Source organism: Chelonoidis abingdonii, chromosome 3, assembly GCF_003597395.2.
Source record: "Chelonoidis abingdonii isolate Lonesome George chromosome 3, CheloAbing_2.0, whole genome shotgun sequence".
Lineage (NCBI taxonomy): Eukaryota > Metazoa > Chordata > Testudines > Testudinidae > Chelonoidis > Chelonoidis abingdonii.
Window position 1 is genome coordinate 174,475,698 of NC_133771.1, and position 14,773 is coordinate 174,490,470.

At 41.6% G+C, this 14,773-nt stretch overlaps 1 protein-coding gene across 5 annotated transcripts in view; it reads left to right on the forward strand.

Annotated features, from left to right (window-relative positions):
- Positions 1-14,773, forward strand: part of PACC1 (proton activated chloride channel 1) — a 148,170-nt gene that overhangs the window by 16,239 nt on the left and 117,158 nt on the right. For 4 of the 5 annotated variants that reach the window (XM_032805141.2, XM_032805140.2, XM_032805135.2 and 1 more), the window contains 3 exons: positions 5,957-6,101; positions 11,455-11,559; positions 12,040-12,608. In XM_032805141.2, the coding sequence (XP_032661032.1) occupies positions 5,957-6,101; positions 11,455-11,559; positions 12,040-12,201 (412 nt within the window). In that variant the 3' untranslated portion in view covers positions 12,202-12,608. The remainder of the gene's footprint in view (positions 1-5,956; positions 6,102-11,454; positions 11,560-12,039; positions 12,609-14,773) is intronic. The other variant, XM_032805138.2, reaches the window with a different exon arrangement.

Sequence of the window (14,773 nt, forward strand, 5' to 3'; positions counted from 1 at the left end):
TATAGGCATAGTTGCTGGGAATTGTGTTTGAGGAACTCGATTCTACACCCTGCACCCCAGGCTTGCCATAATTAGGCAAATCAGAGATGACATAATTGCTTAACCAATGGGAAAGGGGCAAGTTGCACCACACCTAAAGAAGCTGCCTGCTGACCCGTCTGGCCCTCAGCACTGGAAGGCATGAGAGCTGCAAAGGTAGAGAAATCAAATGGTTTAAATTGGATCCACATGTAATCGGGTTGATGCAGTGACAGAGCTAATAGTGGGTGAATGCCCCCTCTGCAGCCTTTGGGTGTATGGGGGGCCTTTTCACATGGGGCTGGTGAGCAAGCCTGCACTGTGCTCCCCTGGCAGCGGTGGCTCCTGTCCTATGGGGCTGGTTCCAGCTCCCTGCTTCAATGGTTGCAACATGGTGCACGGGGTTGTGTGGCACTCACTCAAATTTGGTCCGGTCATCCCTCCATCATGATGGGGAGTGGCTGGGCCAAACCTGGATGGCACTGTGATCCTGTGCACCATCGTGCCATGGATGGAGTGAAGAGCTAGGCCCAGCCCCACACGACAGGAACAGTCACTGCCGGGTGACTGTGGAGTGGGCTCGCTTCACTCTCCATCTTACCCCCAACAACCCATTGTGCCTCCCCTGCCGCTGGTTGCAGAATGTGACTCCGAAGAGACTTGTGTGTCCATTTGCAGCGGTAAGGCCAGCGGGATTTGGCATAGACTTTAAACAAACTAATACTTACAGTCCTGTAGTAAACTTGGCAGAATATGCTGGGTTCAGTTAGGGCGAACAGAGCCTTAACACAGTGAGTGTTCTAGCTGAGAGTCGGGGTTTAAATGAATTTGGGTAATGATCTGCTTTGTAACTTTCAATATAAATTAAGCTTAGCATGAATCATTTACATTATAATTTGCTTTTCTTTTTATTCTAGTTTTTTTATGTACTAGATATTGCTGCCTTGGTAACCTACAGTTTGCTACAGTATTGAGAGCCTTAGAAATGAAGGGATTGAATAATTGAAGAGTCCAAGCTTGACCATGAAATAAATCTAAAAACCTTATAGATTCATATATGCACTTGCTCTGACTTGGTCAGATTTCCAGTAGATGTCTATTTAAGCACATATTTTGTTTAAAACATTTCCATACAATTCACTCCCCTCTGTCCAACTGCTGAGCTTGCACTCTGATGCAGGAATCAGCATTGAGATATTTATAGAACATCTTTCTGTATTTGTGTCACTTTATACTGTCTCTTAAAACTCCAGTTATTGGGTTTTGCTCAGTGTTAATAATATTCACTCACTGTAATGATAGATGATGCTAGTTCTGATAATGTATTCTTTCTCATCAGTGATATGCACAACAGTTCACATAAACTAATTCCTGTTAAAGACACTGTGCAATATGATGGCTGATGGGTTGTATCATATAGAATTCCTGCATTCCTATGCTAGGGCTGCGTTTAGCTTTTGTGTTGCTTTGGAGAATAACTGACTGGCTGCTGTGAAATGTTCTCTGTTCTTGGGAGCTCTTGTCATCTATGGACGTGATCCAAAGCCCATTGAAGACAGTGGAAAGACTACTTTGGTGGGCTTGGATGATTGCCTTTGGGCAGAAATTCCATGCAGTGCCAGTCTTTATCATATATTATGTGTCTGTGCTTAATATTCTACAGTGAACGACATCAGTGAAGGCTGCCACGGGCCTCTGTTATGTCTGGAGATTTGTATCCCAAGTCTTGTGGTTAACCAAATGTAGAGACCTGTGCTGGGCCTGACTGTCTCTCGCTGAATTTAACCAGATGTCAGAATCACAGATTTACTCACTGCTTGCTGTGCTCTTTATGCCTTTGTAGAATGTAGACTGTTTCTGGAGCCGGGGTAGTTGTTGGTTCTGCCATGTGTGTTTGTGTGCACGCATGTGCGGTTTTTAAGGTTGCTGCTGTACATGCCAATATTAATTGCAGTGAGGAAGATTAAGGAAACATTTATTTATAAAAAGTGAAGCTAGAGAAGTGTTTCTTTCCTTTATTATTAGTTTAACATCTGGGTTAGAAGGAAGGAAAACGAAACTTCACAGGAAATCTAGAAGGTAGGTATCATCTTAGCAAATCTAAAACAAAATGATTTCCTTATCTCTGTAGTGTTGCAAGATGAACAGCAGAATTAAATCATAACTGCCCACTTGGGAATGGAGCCTGTGCTATTCAATGATCTAATTAAAATTCACCATTAGGCCCTAGTGCCTGGATTGCCACACACAGAGTTGTACAGATTAGTGAATTACAACACAAAAGGAACAGAACTTCTAAAAATATGGCTTTCCCATGTAATTGACTCGATTGTACCTTGTGGCTTGCTGACTTTAAAAGAGACTCTTACACTAGAGCAATAATGAAAGGAATCAACAGAACTTTGGTTCGATATATTGGCATTTTTGGGCCAGGATCTCGTATCAGGATTTGCTAGTCCAGACCCCAGTGCTCCGCTGAATCCCTTTGATTTCAGTGGGACACAGTAGGGCTCCAGGTTAGATGATCCTAATGCAAGATCAGTGCCTTAATCATGAAATAGTTTAGGCAGTATCCCATGCTAGTATTTGAGGTCAAAGGTTAGTCAGCGTCCATCTAGATAAACCCATAATAAGCAGGTATATTATCACGGAGGTGTTGTCTGGCACTCCAGCCATAACACTGGCGATCGGGAGAGCAATTTTCTGTGCCTTTGGCCCTGGGCAAGCCACAACCTTTTTGTGCTGCAGTTTCCTCATCTGTAAAATTGTAACAATTTACTTTACACAGGGGAGGTTCAGTTAATGTTTTTAAAGTGCTTTGAGAGCCTCAGCTGCAGAGTGCGCTAGGAATTGTATTGTATTATAGAGCACTTGCAGCAAGTTCAAGGTTTCAAAGCTGTAATATGTAGAAAAGTTTAATTGGCAAAAACTGAAGCCAGTGCTTAAAGTGTGGGAAATAACGCTTCTTACCAGCAGGGTGGGGGTGCTCAGGGGCACACATTTTTTGTATTGTCTGATTAGCTGCTTTCCCCATTTACCTGTCTCCTGGGGAAGAGCGTCCAGTCAGGGTTGCTGCAAGAGGCAGACAGAGCGCTCTCTCACTTCCCTCCAGAACGGACACCATTTGCACAGGAGCAGGACCAGAAAGAGCTCAGCTCAAAGCAGCTCAGCTCCTTCTTTCCCCCTCCTATGAGCAACAGGGATGGGTTGGTTCCTCTGCCCTTTCCCCAGCAGCACTGAGCCAAGGGATGATGAAGAGCCCCAGAACTGCTTCTCCAGCCTAGAAGGGGGAAAAAGGACCCAACTGCAGGGCTCCCCCCCCCCACTCCCCACAGCCTGGGAGAGTGTGATAAAGAAATCCAGAAGCCATCGAAGAAGCAGAGGTACTGGCAGAATTAATTTGGGGGGTGGGATGGGCAGAGGTGGAGATGTCAGACACCCCCCCCCCATACTTTTCTATCCACTTCCACCACTGACTGAAGCAATGACAGAGCGGACTTTTCAGCAAATGTACTGTAGGAGAGTCAAAAAAGGAAATTTAGTTTAAATTATGTATTTAAAATACAACAAAATTTTACCTACCTCACTAAATAACAGGTTAAAAGTGAATTGAAAACCCTAATTTTCTCTTCATTGTTATGTAATTGGGAGCACTCCCCCTCCCCCCAAAAAAACTTGGTCTGTTTTTTTAGTCAGTTTCATTTTCTGATTCCAATGCTCTAGTGCAGTGGTCTAGATTGGAGACGCAGGCAGGAGCATAGATAAATGCTTTCTCATTGCTACTGCCAAATTCATTGATTGATCATTTAGGCCCAAAATGTAGCACTTGTGGGCTTTTAAAATGTTCAGTTCAATGTCCCTCCATTATGAAAAGTTAGGGCTGTAGCATGCAGATTGGTTTCATAACTTACTGCCTAAATTTTCCATTTCCTTATATGATTTGGCTTGGAAAGTTCTTCCAGGACATTGTAGGTTAGTCATTCCTCAGGCTTGTGATGGGCCTGTTTGGTTGGTAAACTTCTAATTATACATTTTCCACTGCAAAGTGACAAAGCGTTGGACTGTTCTGGATTTGTCCCCATGAGCTATGACTGTACTGCTCATTACCATCTCTTACAGCTAACGGAAAATGAGCATTTTGAGACCCAGTCTCCCTTGAATCACGTTTTGTTTCACTTGCTTTTGCTTTTTGTTTGATGTTTTGCCCATTTCCTTTTTGTGTGGGTTTCTCGTATCCGAAGCTTGGTCCTTTTCTTTGAGTGCCTTAACAAACAGCTGATCTAAATGTTCCTAGAACCACTAAATGCCCTGGGATTTGATTTGCCAAGGTGGGGGAGAAGATAATCTAATGCTTTTCCTTTGAGCACTGTTTTCTTTGCCCCTAGTTTTGCTTCTTTCATGTATCTAGTGAAATTTGAACTGGGTTTCTCTTGAACATTTGAGCTTAGAACATATTGCCTCACCTCCCTGGCAGGGGTGTCACTTTTGGATGGGGCATCCAGGGCCGGCTTTAGGCACCGCGGGGCCCAATTCGAAGGAGCTGCTGCCGAAGTTTTGCTGCTGTCTTCGGCGGCAGCTCAATCGCTGCCATGGAGGAAGGACCTTCTGTCAAAATGCCGCCGAAGAGAGCAGCAATGATTGAGCTGCTGCTGCCAACAGTCCCAGGACTTCTTCGGCAGCTCAATTAGCTGCCAGTGCCTTCGGCGGCATTTCAGCGGAGGGACATTCCTCCATGGCAGCGATTGAGCTGCCACCGAAGACAGTGGCAGGACTTCGGCGGCAGCTCCTTCGGGACTTTGTGAGGCCCGATTCTGGGGAATTGGCTGAATCACCCTAAAGCCAGCCCTGGGGGCACCCCCTTCCATACATATTCATGTTAAGCCAAAGAAGGGCTGATCAGACACCACAGCTCTTTACCTTTTTGACCACAGGTTGGGTGGAAAACAGATGCTACACGCAGAAGAATTAGGCCTTCTTCCCATTCACTCTCAAACAGGTACCAGCAGTTTAAAAAAAGTCAAGCCCCTAGTACTCAAAAGTAACCTATCTTGCTACTACGAGTCACTGGAGTTAGGTGGTAGTGCCTTCATTTGGGAACAATCAGGTTATGAAAACAGCTGCTATTACTGCAAAATGGGAGTTTCGTTTTAAAATCAGGCCTTCAGTATATATTCCAGGAACAAACAGAACGTGAGTTTCACAAGTTAAGGTAACTAAGTGACAACACCATACTTACCCTATCACATCACCAACAAAAGCCAAGAACTTAAAAGCAAGGAAATGAGACGTTAAAGACAACAATGTACAGGCATAAAACACATTCTTATCAAGTACACAAATGCACTGCAAGCATATGAGAGGAACCCCTCTGCACATACAGAACCTAGCCTGAGTAGGGGGTCTCTGATTCTGACTGAGGTGCCTAGAGGCTGCTGTAATATAGGCTAATAATTGAGTGGAGACTTGATTGGTGGGCATCCTGGAGGTATTTTACCAAGAAGGACTGACAGGCACCGTCATTCAGAGAGGAAGGCTGGTCTACTGGTTAGGGCCATAGCTGGGACGTGGGGGACCTGGCTTCAAATCCTAGCTTCACCCAGAATTGCTTCTGTGACTTTGGGACATCATGTAATCTGTGCCTCAGTTCCCAGTCTGTAAATTGGGGATAATAGCACTTCCCTATGTCACAGGGGTGTTGTGATGGGAAAATACATTGCAGATTGGATCAAAACAGGTGTGTAATAAGGATAAAAAAATTAAAATCCTAGCACATGTTTTAGGAGTGCTCTATCTGGAGTCCAAACAAGCAAATCCCAGTTAAAAGTAACTCCAAGGCATTTTAAAATACCTTCTGTTTTGCAATTTGAGCATCCTGAAGTAGTAAAATATTTTGGTGCAAATTAGTTCAGAGAAGTAACACTATTCGTTGCCCCCCCAGTCCAGATAAAACAGAATTCATGAAAGACTGCGAAAGCTCATACTCCAGCTGGAAGTTCTCTGGTGGTTTTCGAACCTGGGTCAAAATGTCCTTGGTGAAAACAAAAGAGGAAGATGGGCGTGAGACTGTGGAGTTCAAACAAGAGGTAGGTAAGGGTTTTCTGAATGTGGCAGACCTCAGCTGATTGTCATTGTGTAGTTGCTGTGATAACCATTCAATACATATGTTGCAGCAATCATAACCTTGTCTAATAGAGCTGCTCCTCAGAGCAGAAGGCAGCATGGCTTTGAAGAAGCTTGCTGTGATACATAGTGACATATGACTGACTTTCATGTTTCATTGGTCTCTTATTCCAGCTCACCAGCAAGCAGTTTCAAAGTTGCTTTCCTGCATTTCATAAAAGAATAACACAGCAGAGAGTTTATATTGCCCTATGGCTTTACTGATGTGACCTGTAAAAGCCTGATTGGACAGAGAAGCCAGGAAGCTGATTGTCCTTGTTTATGTTACACTGGTGAGACTAGACCTAGAATATCAGAGTAAGGAGCTAGAGCGACTGACTTGTTAGAAAATACTAATAAACATTAATTTAAGGCTGGGACTTTCAAAAGGAGCCTAAGCTACAATGAGCACCTACAGATATTTTCAAGAGTGAGAGGAATTGTCTAGGTTTGTCCTAGGGATGGAAATCGGAGTAAAGGGAAAGGAAAATTGAGGCTGAATTTTAAGAAACAGTTCTTAAAAGATCAAATAAACTGTAGAATAGATGAAGGAAATTAAGGAAGCTTGGGTCTTCTAGAAGTAGAATGGACAGTGCACTTCAGAAAACCTGGAAGTGAACACCAGTTCAATGGTGGAAGATGACTACCCATGTAGTTATTTTCATCTCTACCTATGGAATGGTTTTACCCTGAATTTCTCCCAGCAGTAAGACGCTGAAGGGGCAGGGTAATAGAGATGGTCCATGCTAGATAATTAGGTTGGTTTAACGACATCCCTCAGGGGTGTGAAAAACTCACACTTGTTAAACTGACCTAAGTCCCCTGGAGACAGCACTAGGTCCATGGAGGATTGTTCTGCTGGTGTAGTTACCACATCTTAGGGAGATGGATTACTTATGCTGGTGAGAGAACCCCTCTTGTCTGTGTAGGTAGTTCCAATGCTGAAGTGCTACAGCAGCGCTGGCTGTGCTGCTGTAACATTTTAAATGTAGACAAGCCCTAACTTCTCACTCCCTGTGTTTGGAAGGAGGCATCTCCAAAATCAATAGAACTGCAACTGCCTTGTATGAAACAATTGATTTGGAGAAAGGCAGCTGTGACTAGTACGTGAAACATTTCTTTGCTAAGAGCAGCAGAATATATCCATCTGTTTTTAGAAAAGCATGTGTTTGTTAGCCTGTCGCACAGCTGGAAAGAGAAATGCTCATTATAACATGCTGTTTTGCTCTTTGAAGGGCATGTCTTCCAGTTCTCACCTGTAGCTTCCTAGGTGCAGAAGCAGCGTGGGGGTAATTGCAAAGCAGTGATGTCAGGAGGTGCCCCATAGGGTATTCCTAGGGGAGAGGAATTCTGAAATGATACAGTCAGAATATAGTAACAGTTAAAAAAAAAAAAAAAATGTTGAGCAACAGGGAATAAAACTAGAAAAGTCATTTTAGAAAGCAATGAAATACACAGAAGCAGATCAGGGGTTCATAGGTATAGATGGTGTGGGTATTGATGACTAAACTGAGCTTCCAAGACAGATCCTTATATTGGAGGATGAGTTAAGTTTATTTTTCTTAAGAATCTGGCTATGAGGTAATGAGAAAAAAGACTCTTCCTTTCCTTATTGAGATTTAAAACAGTTGAGATAGGTGCAAATTAGACCTTGCTACAATTTATATTGAGATTCTAGAGAAATGCTGGTATTGAATAAATCAAATGTGATCTATTCAGCCAGTAATGGTATTTGTCCTTGATTGAAGGTGCTTCTGGATACAATAGTGCCTGAACTCAGGGTGGTTTGATTTAAATCAAGATCTGCCATGAAACTGTTTTTGCCTGGTAAATCTCCAGAATCTGGTCTTGCAGCATCTTGAATTTCTGCAAGAGAACAAGAAAACCTTTTGGAGGTGGAGTCAACTTTTGACCTTTTAATGATCATCCTCTGAGCTGGGACCAAGGCATTCTTTTCCTGTTTGAACCCGTGTTCCTTGGAGGGATAGCAAACCCTTGAGGTGGTTTCCACTGATTCCTGAAATGAGCTTTTTATTAAAATGTCATCTAAATGAGGAGATTTATGCCACTATTCTGTGGCATAAATGCTATTACATTTATATATTCTTCTATATAGCTTCTTATACTGCCCTCATTACTGTAATATGAGTGTCTAATAATGCATTGAGATGTGATTAACTTCTGTCCCCTGTGACTTGTACTGCTCACGCAGTGGAGAATGTAGCATTTCAGTTTGGTAATGTTGTTTTTATATATATATGGTGTTAAAGGCAGCAAGGAGAGTGCTTGGAAGGTGCGGTCTGTGATTGGGGAGTTAATTCCAGCTTCAGACTAGATACGCAAGATTTACCCTTGTGTTCAAAAATGTCATTGTGCCTGAGCAGTGGAGTTGTGGACCACACTTGGCATGGTGGAGCTTTAAGACAAACTTTTAGATATCCTTGAGCCAGGCCATGGATTGAGTTCTTGATTCAGTATTGTGTGGGAAGCTAGCGTAAGGAACAAAGGACAGGTCTGATGTGCTCATGGTAGCCATGTTGTGAGATGGACTGATGTCTTCATGCCCAGGTATATTGCATTGCTGTAGTCCACGAAGGAGTGTATAGCTAAGGCTAGGTCAGCTGCCAAGATGGGGTGGAGTCTCTTAACCAGCTGCAGAGGATATAAAACATTACTTGTGGATGCTGCTCTGTGAGAGTTCAGCTTCAGCAAGGAATCCAGGGGCACACTGAAACTACAGACTAAATTGACTAATTGTGGGCATGTTGTACCTTCAATCAAAGAAAGCTGCAAACTCCTCCAAGAACTTTCCTCTGCCCAGTAGTTTAGCCTCTGTCTTGCTCAGGTTCAACCAGATGTTCTCAGTCCATCAGTTTATCTGATCCAAGCATGGGGTGGCAATAGTATAGTCAGACATGGTGAAGGATATATAGAGATGTCTCATCTGCGTAGTGTTAGCACTTGAAAGTTTTATTTTTTGAAGTCATCCTTTGAGACACTTGAGCTTATGAAGTGCACCAACTGGCAATGAGATCTCCAACAGGAAGACCTGTATGTCTGTGAGAGTAAGAATCCCTCTTTGTCCAAAGATGTCATGTAGTCTCTGACCACCTGTGTTAGCAGAACTCTAGCCACTACTGTTCATACAGAGTAGGATTTTTAAGCTCACAAGCATATGCTTTGAAATGTTTCAAATTCTTGTTTATAAAGATGTTGGAATGTGCATAAGTTAAATAGCTGAGCCATAACTACCCTTGCCCTAGTTTGATGGTAAAAGAAAAATCACCTGCTTTCTGACTTTATCCTTATTTGTAGGACTGGACAAAGTAGTACATTTCGCCTTTTAGGGAGTCAAATGTTAATTTAGAAACCTGCATGCCAGACAAATTTAGCCAGATAATAGGGCAAACAACACAGTTTTTGGAACTAGTCCAATTTTCTTTTGGTGTCTCTTTCCTTTCTTCCATATCCTTGACTTAGATTTCTACTGTACTACTCCTTTCCTGTCATACAAATTTCTTGAATGACAGTAGCTGAATTGGAAGTATACTTCTGTAATTGGACAGGAGATTGTAGTAGACTGGAAGGAGTAGTTCTCTCTACAGTTTAAACACCTACTTCTTATAACCTGTAAACCCAGACTATACACTGTGTAGTTTTTAGTAAGGCACAGACTACGCTTGTCACATCCTTGATGTACTGCTGAAGAAAAAATTAAAATACATAGGTGTATTTAATAAAACAGCCTCTACCCCGATATACCACGGTAAAGCAGCGCTCCAGGGGGTGGGGCTGTACATCAAAGCAAATTCGAGATAACACGGTTTCACCTCTAATGGTAAGATTCTTTGGCTCCCAAGGACAGCGTTATAGTGGGGTAGAGGTGTACCTTGCTGTGAGTAGCTCTGAATTTTAATAATGGAAAATTGCTATCACCTGAATTTGGCTCTAGTATAGTTTTCAAATTTCTAATACATGCTACTGTACTGACTGTAAAAAAAAAAATTATTAATCCTAATATAGATGGTGGTGGGAAGGAATTTTTGTTGCCTTCCTCTGCAGCGTGGGGCACAGGTCACTTGCAAGAGCATACTCTGCACCTTGAAGTCTTTAAACCATGATTTGAGGACTTCAGTAACTCAGACATAGGTTTAGGAGTTTGTTACAGGACTGGGTGGGTGAGATTCTGTGGCCTGCATTGTGCAGGACGTCAGACTAGATGATCATAATGGTCCCTTCATCTATTTTCAAACCTGTCTGTCATGAATTAGTATTTTATGCACATGTCCTAGCTCCAAAAGTCTTGACAAGTGCTTTCTACTTGTTACTTCAGACACAATGTTCAGCTCTGATATTTAGCTCTGTTAGCTCTCAAGTTTTTTGTTTTTCCATATGCTAAGCTCAGCTCACAAAATAAGTGCAAATTACATTGTTAGTGGCCCTAGTTGCAGGGAGAGTGCATAAATTGCATAAGCATCGAGGAGTTTTCTAAACATCAGTGTCTCATGAGCTAAATTCAGGTTCCCTCAAACCACCTCTTTCAGCAGGCCAGAACAGCTATTCTGTGGTTTAGTATTGCATATTCTACATGTTATGTCAACAGAAGCTTGCAGGTTGCAACAGACCTGTTGCCATCAGTCACTACTTGGTTCAGGAAAAGCAGGTCACCTTGTCCACATTAGCTGTTGGGGGCCCATACTGGGAAGTGACAAAATTCTAATTGAGTTTTTTTGGCCTAGCATTGAGCACTCGACTAAGTGTGGCTCTTCTCCCTATTAAAATTGTAGTCAATTCTGTAGGTGAGATTAAAGATAAATCTACCTCAATATTTATTCATAGTCAGTTTACATCCCACTTTTCAATGTACCAATATAGATCTAATGCTTCAGTTAAACCAAAATTGCACACATTTTGGGGGAATCAGGACATGCAGATAAGTCTGGTTTGCCTTTAGCTTTGAAAATGACTAAGGGTAAAGTATGGTTGCATTTAATGAGAATGTTCCAAAAGGGTCAAGAAACAAACTTAACCTTTCTTATTGGGGTACCTGGACACTCAAAGATTAAGCAGCCATATTTGTTTTAAAGTAAGTAGAAAAAAAGAGGTAATTAGGTTAATAGCTATAGGAACTGTATCTTTCTACTCATACCTAACAGTTAAACCAGACCAATATATGCTTCAAAAGCCCTGTTTTAAAATCAACCTTGTCTGGTAACTCTTCCATCAAAAGTCGAACCTGCTAACTGCCTTTTCTCCCCCCCCCCCCCCCCCCCCCAGACTAGTGTGGTTAACTACATTGACCAGAGGCATAAGCCGGCAAGTGACCAGTTGTTTTTTGTGGTATTTGAATGGAAAGATCCCTTTATACAAAAAGTTCAAGCGGTAAGTACATTTGTCACTCAGCCTCTTGCATGATTTAATTTAAAACTAAGTAGAAATTCATCATACAGTGCTCAGAAAAGTTAAGAGGAAGGCTGATGTCACTTAGGAGTGATTGGGTTGCAATTCTCAGAGTTCTCAAACTAATCCTAAATATTGCTGAGCTCAAGACCATCTTCTGCCTCTTTTTGACCTTGTAATTTGCATAATGACAGTACTTCCTACTGTGGCAGTGCATGCACACAGCTTAGGACAAAACTGAACTTTTGTTTGAGAATAGATCTCTCCTGCAATCAGTGTTTTCTTCCTGGTTAGAGGATAAAACACCAAATCAGAAGATGCTTTTGGAGACTAGGAGCTAATACTGTATAAAATGTATAAGGCAAGACACAATTCAATTTGAAATGGAATTTAACAAATATTGAACAGCTCTAACATATGTTGAGCGTAAGAGAAACTATAACTTTGTCAACTCCTTTGCAGATTGTCACTGCCAATCCTTGGAACATGATTGCTCTACTATGTGGTATTTTCTTGGCTCTGTTTAAAGCAGCAGACTTTGCCAAACTAAGTGTTAAGTGGATGATCAAAATCCGCAAGAGGCACCTGAAGAGGAGAAGTCAAGCAATGAACCACATAAGCTGAGGACTAAACCACCTTTAGAACATTTTTAGTACACTGGATAAAATTTCAAACAACAATGCAGCAGTTACATAAACTAAAAAGAGTTGTGTGTTTAAGGAGAACTACTTACCTTTGCTGGAGTGACAACATAAAAGAACTGACACGAACCTTAAGAGGCTAACTCTGAAGAATAAGACTACTAAAACACGTCTTTTTAAAAATGTAAGTTATGAACATCTTTACCAAGCTTGTGTCAATTTATTGGGGGTGGAATGGAATTCATAAAGTAATGTTCAAAATGTCAGCTTAGAACAGAATAGACATGTTTGTATTTATTTGGCATCTAGACAGTAGTTTAAGCTTTTCTCCATGAGCTAAGTGGACTGCCCCTGTTACCATAAAAGTGCCCCGAACCAGTAAAATGACTTGTCATCCTCTGTCTGATCTTCCCAGGCATAGTTATTATCTATGAACAGTAAGGAGCAAAGCACTTTCAAGATCAATGTAAAAATGGGTCAAAAGGTTTAATCTCTTAAATCTCCAACCTATTACCTAGAACATAGAATACTTGGGATTTTTATCAAATATTTCACATTTGGTTAAAATGCACTGTGTATTAAAGCTACTTTAAAAGCAAGTTATGTATTGTAAGTCATATGGAATGTCATGGATCACTGCCAGTTACTACTACTTAAACAAAGCCTCTTGGAATGATTCTTCCATAAACCAGATTCACAAATACTTATGTACAACTTGTGTTGAAGTCAATGAGAGCAGAATTTGACCATTCTAGTAGCTAACACACAAGCAAAGGTGTGGAGTTCTGTCCCAAAGAAGGTTGGGGACAGCACAAAAGGTTTGTAGAACTCAAGCTGGTGAATTTTGGAACCTAATTGCTGGGAATAATAATTTAGGAATGAAAAAAGGAAATTGAGCGTATAATGGCCTAGGAGAGTATAATACTTAAAGTCCATTTACTGAGCGTTCTACTTTGAGAGGTATGTTTTCTGTTGTACTTAGGGTATGTCTACACTACGCACCAGATCGGCGGGTAGTAATTGATCTATTGGGCATCGATTTACCGCGTCTAGTGTAGACGTGATAAAATCGATCCCCGATCACTCCACCGTCGACTCTGGAACTCCACTGTGGCAAGAGGCGGAAGCGGAGTCGACAGGGGAGTGGCAGCGGTCGACTTGCCACTGTCCTCACAGCCAGGTAAAATCGACCTAAGATATGCCTACTTCAGCTATGCTATTTGCATAGCTGAAGTTGCGTATCTTAGGTTGACCTCGCCCCCAGTATAGACCTAGCCTTAGAGCTTAAAAAAAATAATCACACTTTATACTGCTTAAGTCTAAACTGACCTCATATATACACTTTCTCCATAAAACCCAATCCCCATTTCTGTCTCCTAGAACCCATACTGAGTTCTTGCTGGTACCTTACCTCTGGAATTCATTTTTGAGGGGATATAAAAGAATTTTCGTAAAACCAAAACATGTATCTGACTCCAAAAATATACTAACAAGTCAGGAAGAATATCAAATGCTGGTTGTTTAGAACGATCAAATGCTGAAAAGGTACAAAGCTTTTCTTGCTAAAACTTAGGACTGAATTCAGCTCCCACTTGTGCCCCATGCAATTCCATTACTCTAATGTTCCAGGAGGCAGAACAAACTGGGAGTCTTGCCCAAATGGGCAAAACCAAGCCAATTCCCTATGACTGACAGTTCTGGGGTACCTTCTAAGCAGCAAGAACAGATTTGCAATTGTAACACTACTTTTCCTCTAATTAGAAGGGAGGAAGGAGATCATCAATAGAGCCCTGCAAATCTGCAGATATCCACAGACCATGTTTACAGATGGGATGCAGATACAAATTTTGTTTCCGTGCAGGATTATCAGTACCAGGTGATCCAGCTGGTTAGTATATGGATTTAAGCTGGAAATCCTGGCCCCAGTGAAATCAGTTTCATCAAGATTTCACCCCATTTCTTTTGGAACAATTGCATAGGGATAAAAACCAGTTTTCTTTTTACTCAGGAGTTGTACTACAGCAAAATCTGAAATTTAAAAATATTCAGGTAGTTCTATTTTTGTGAAATAGAAGTGAAACAACAAAATAATCTCTGCAGGTGACATAACTAAACACTTGAGTAGTAGTCTTTAAAAAATCAGTGAGGAAAAAATCCTTTCTGTATTGAAAAATAAGCCCTTTAATGCCTGGGAGATGCACAGGAAAGTAGAGCCCCTCTGTGTGCTGGTGCTGATTTCAAGACTTCCCTCCAAATTCTACTAACACAGTGTATAGCTCTGTTAGCATTCATTTGTTGAAATGTTTGGGATGCATGTCTTCTACCGTAGCTCATCTGGCAAACTAGGCTCTTTTGTTAGTGTTTGAACATATTCTTATGGCTTTAACTAGCTAGATTGATTGTGGTTTCCGGAGTCCTGAAGTATCTCAGACAAGAATTTCTTCTATGAGGTCTCAAATGTAACATTTCACTGCAAAACACTGAGTAGCACAGAATCAGCTGCAATGAAAAAGGAACCAATGCTGATATGAAATTGCCATTTGTTTAGGTAGGAG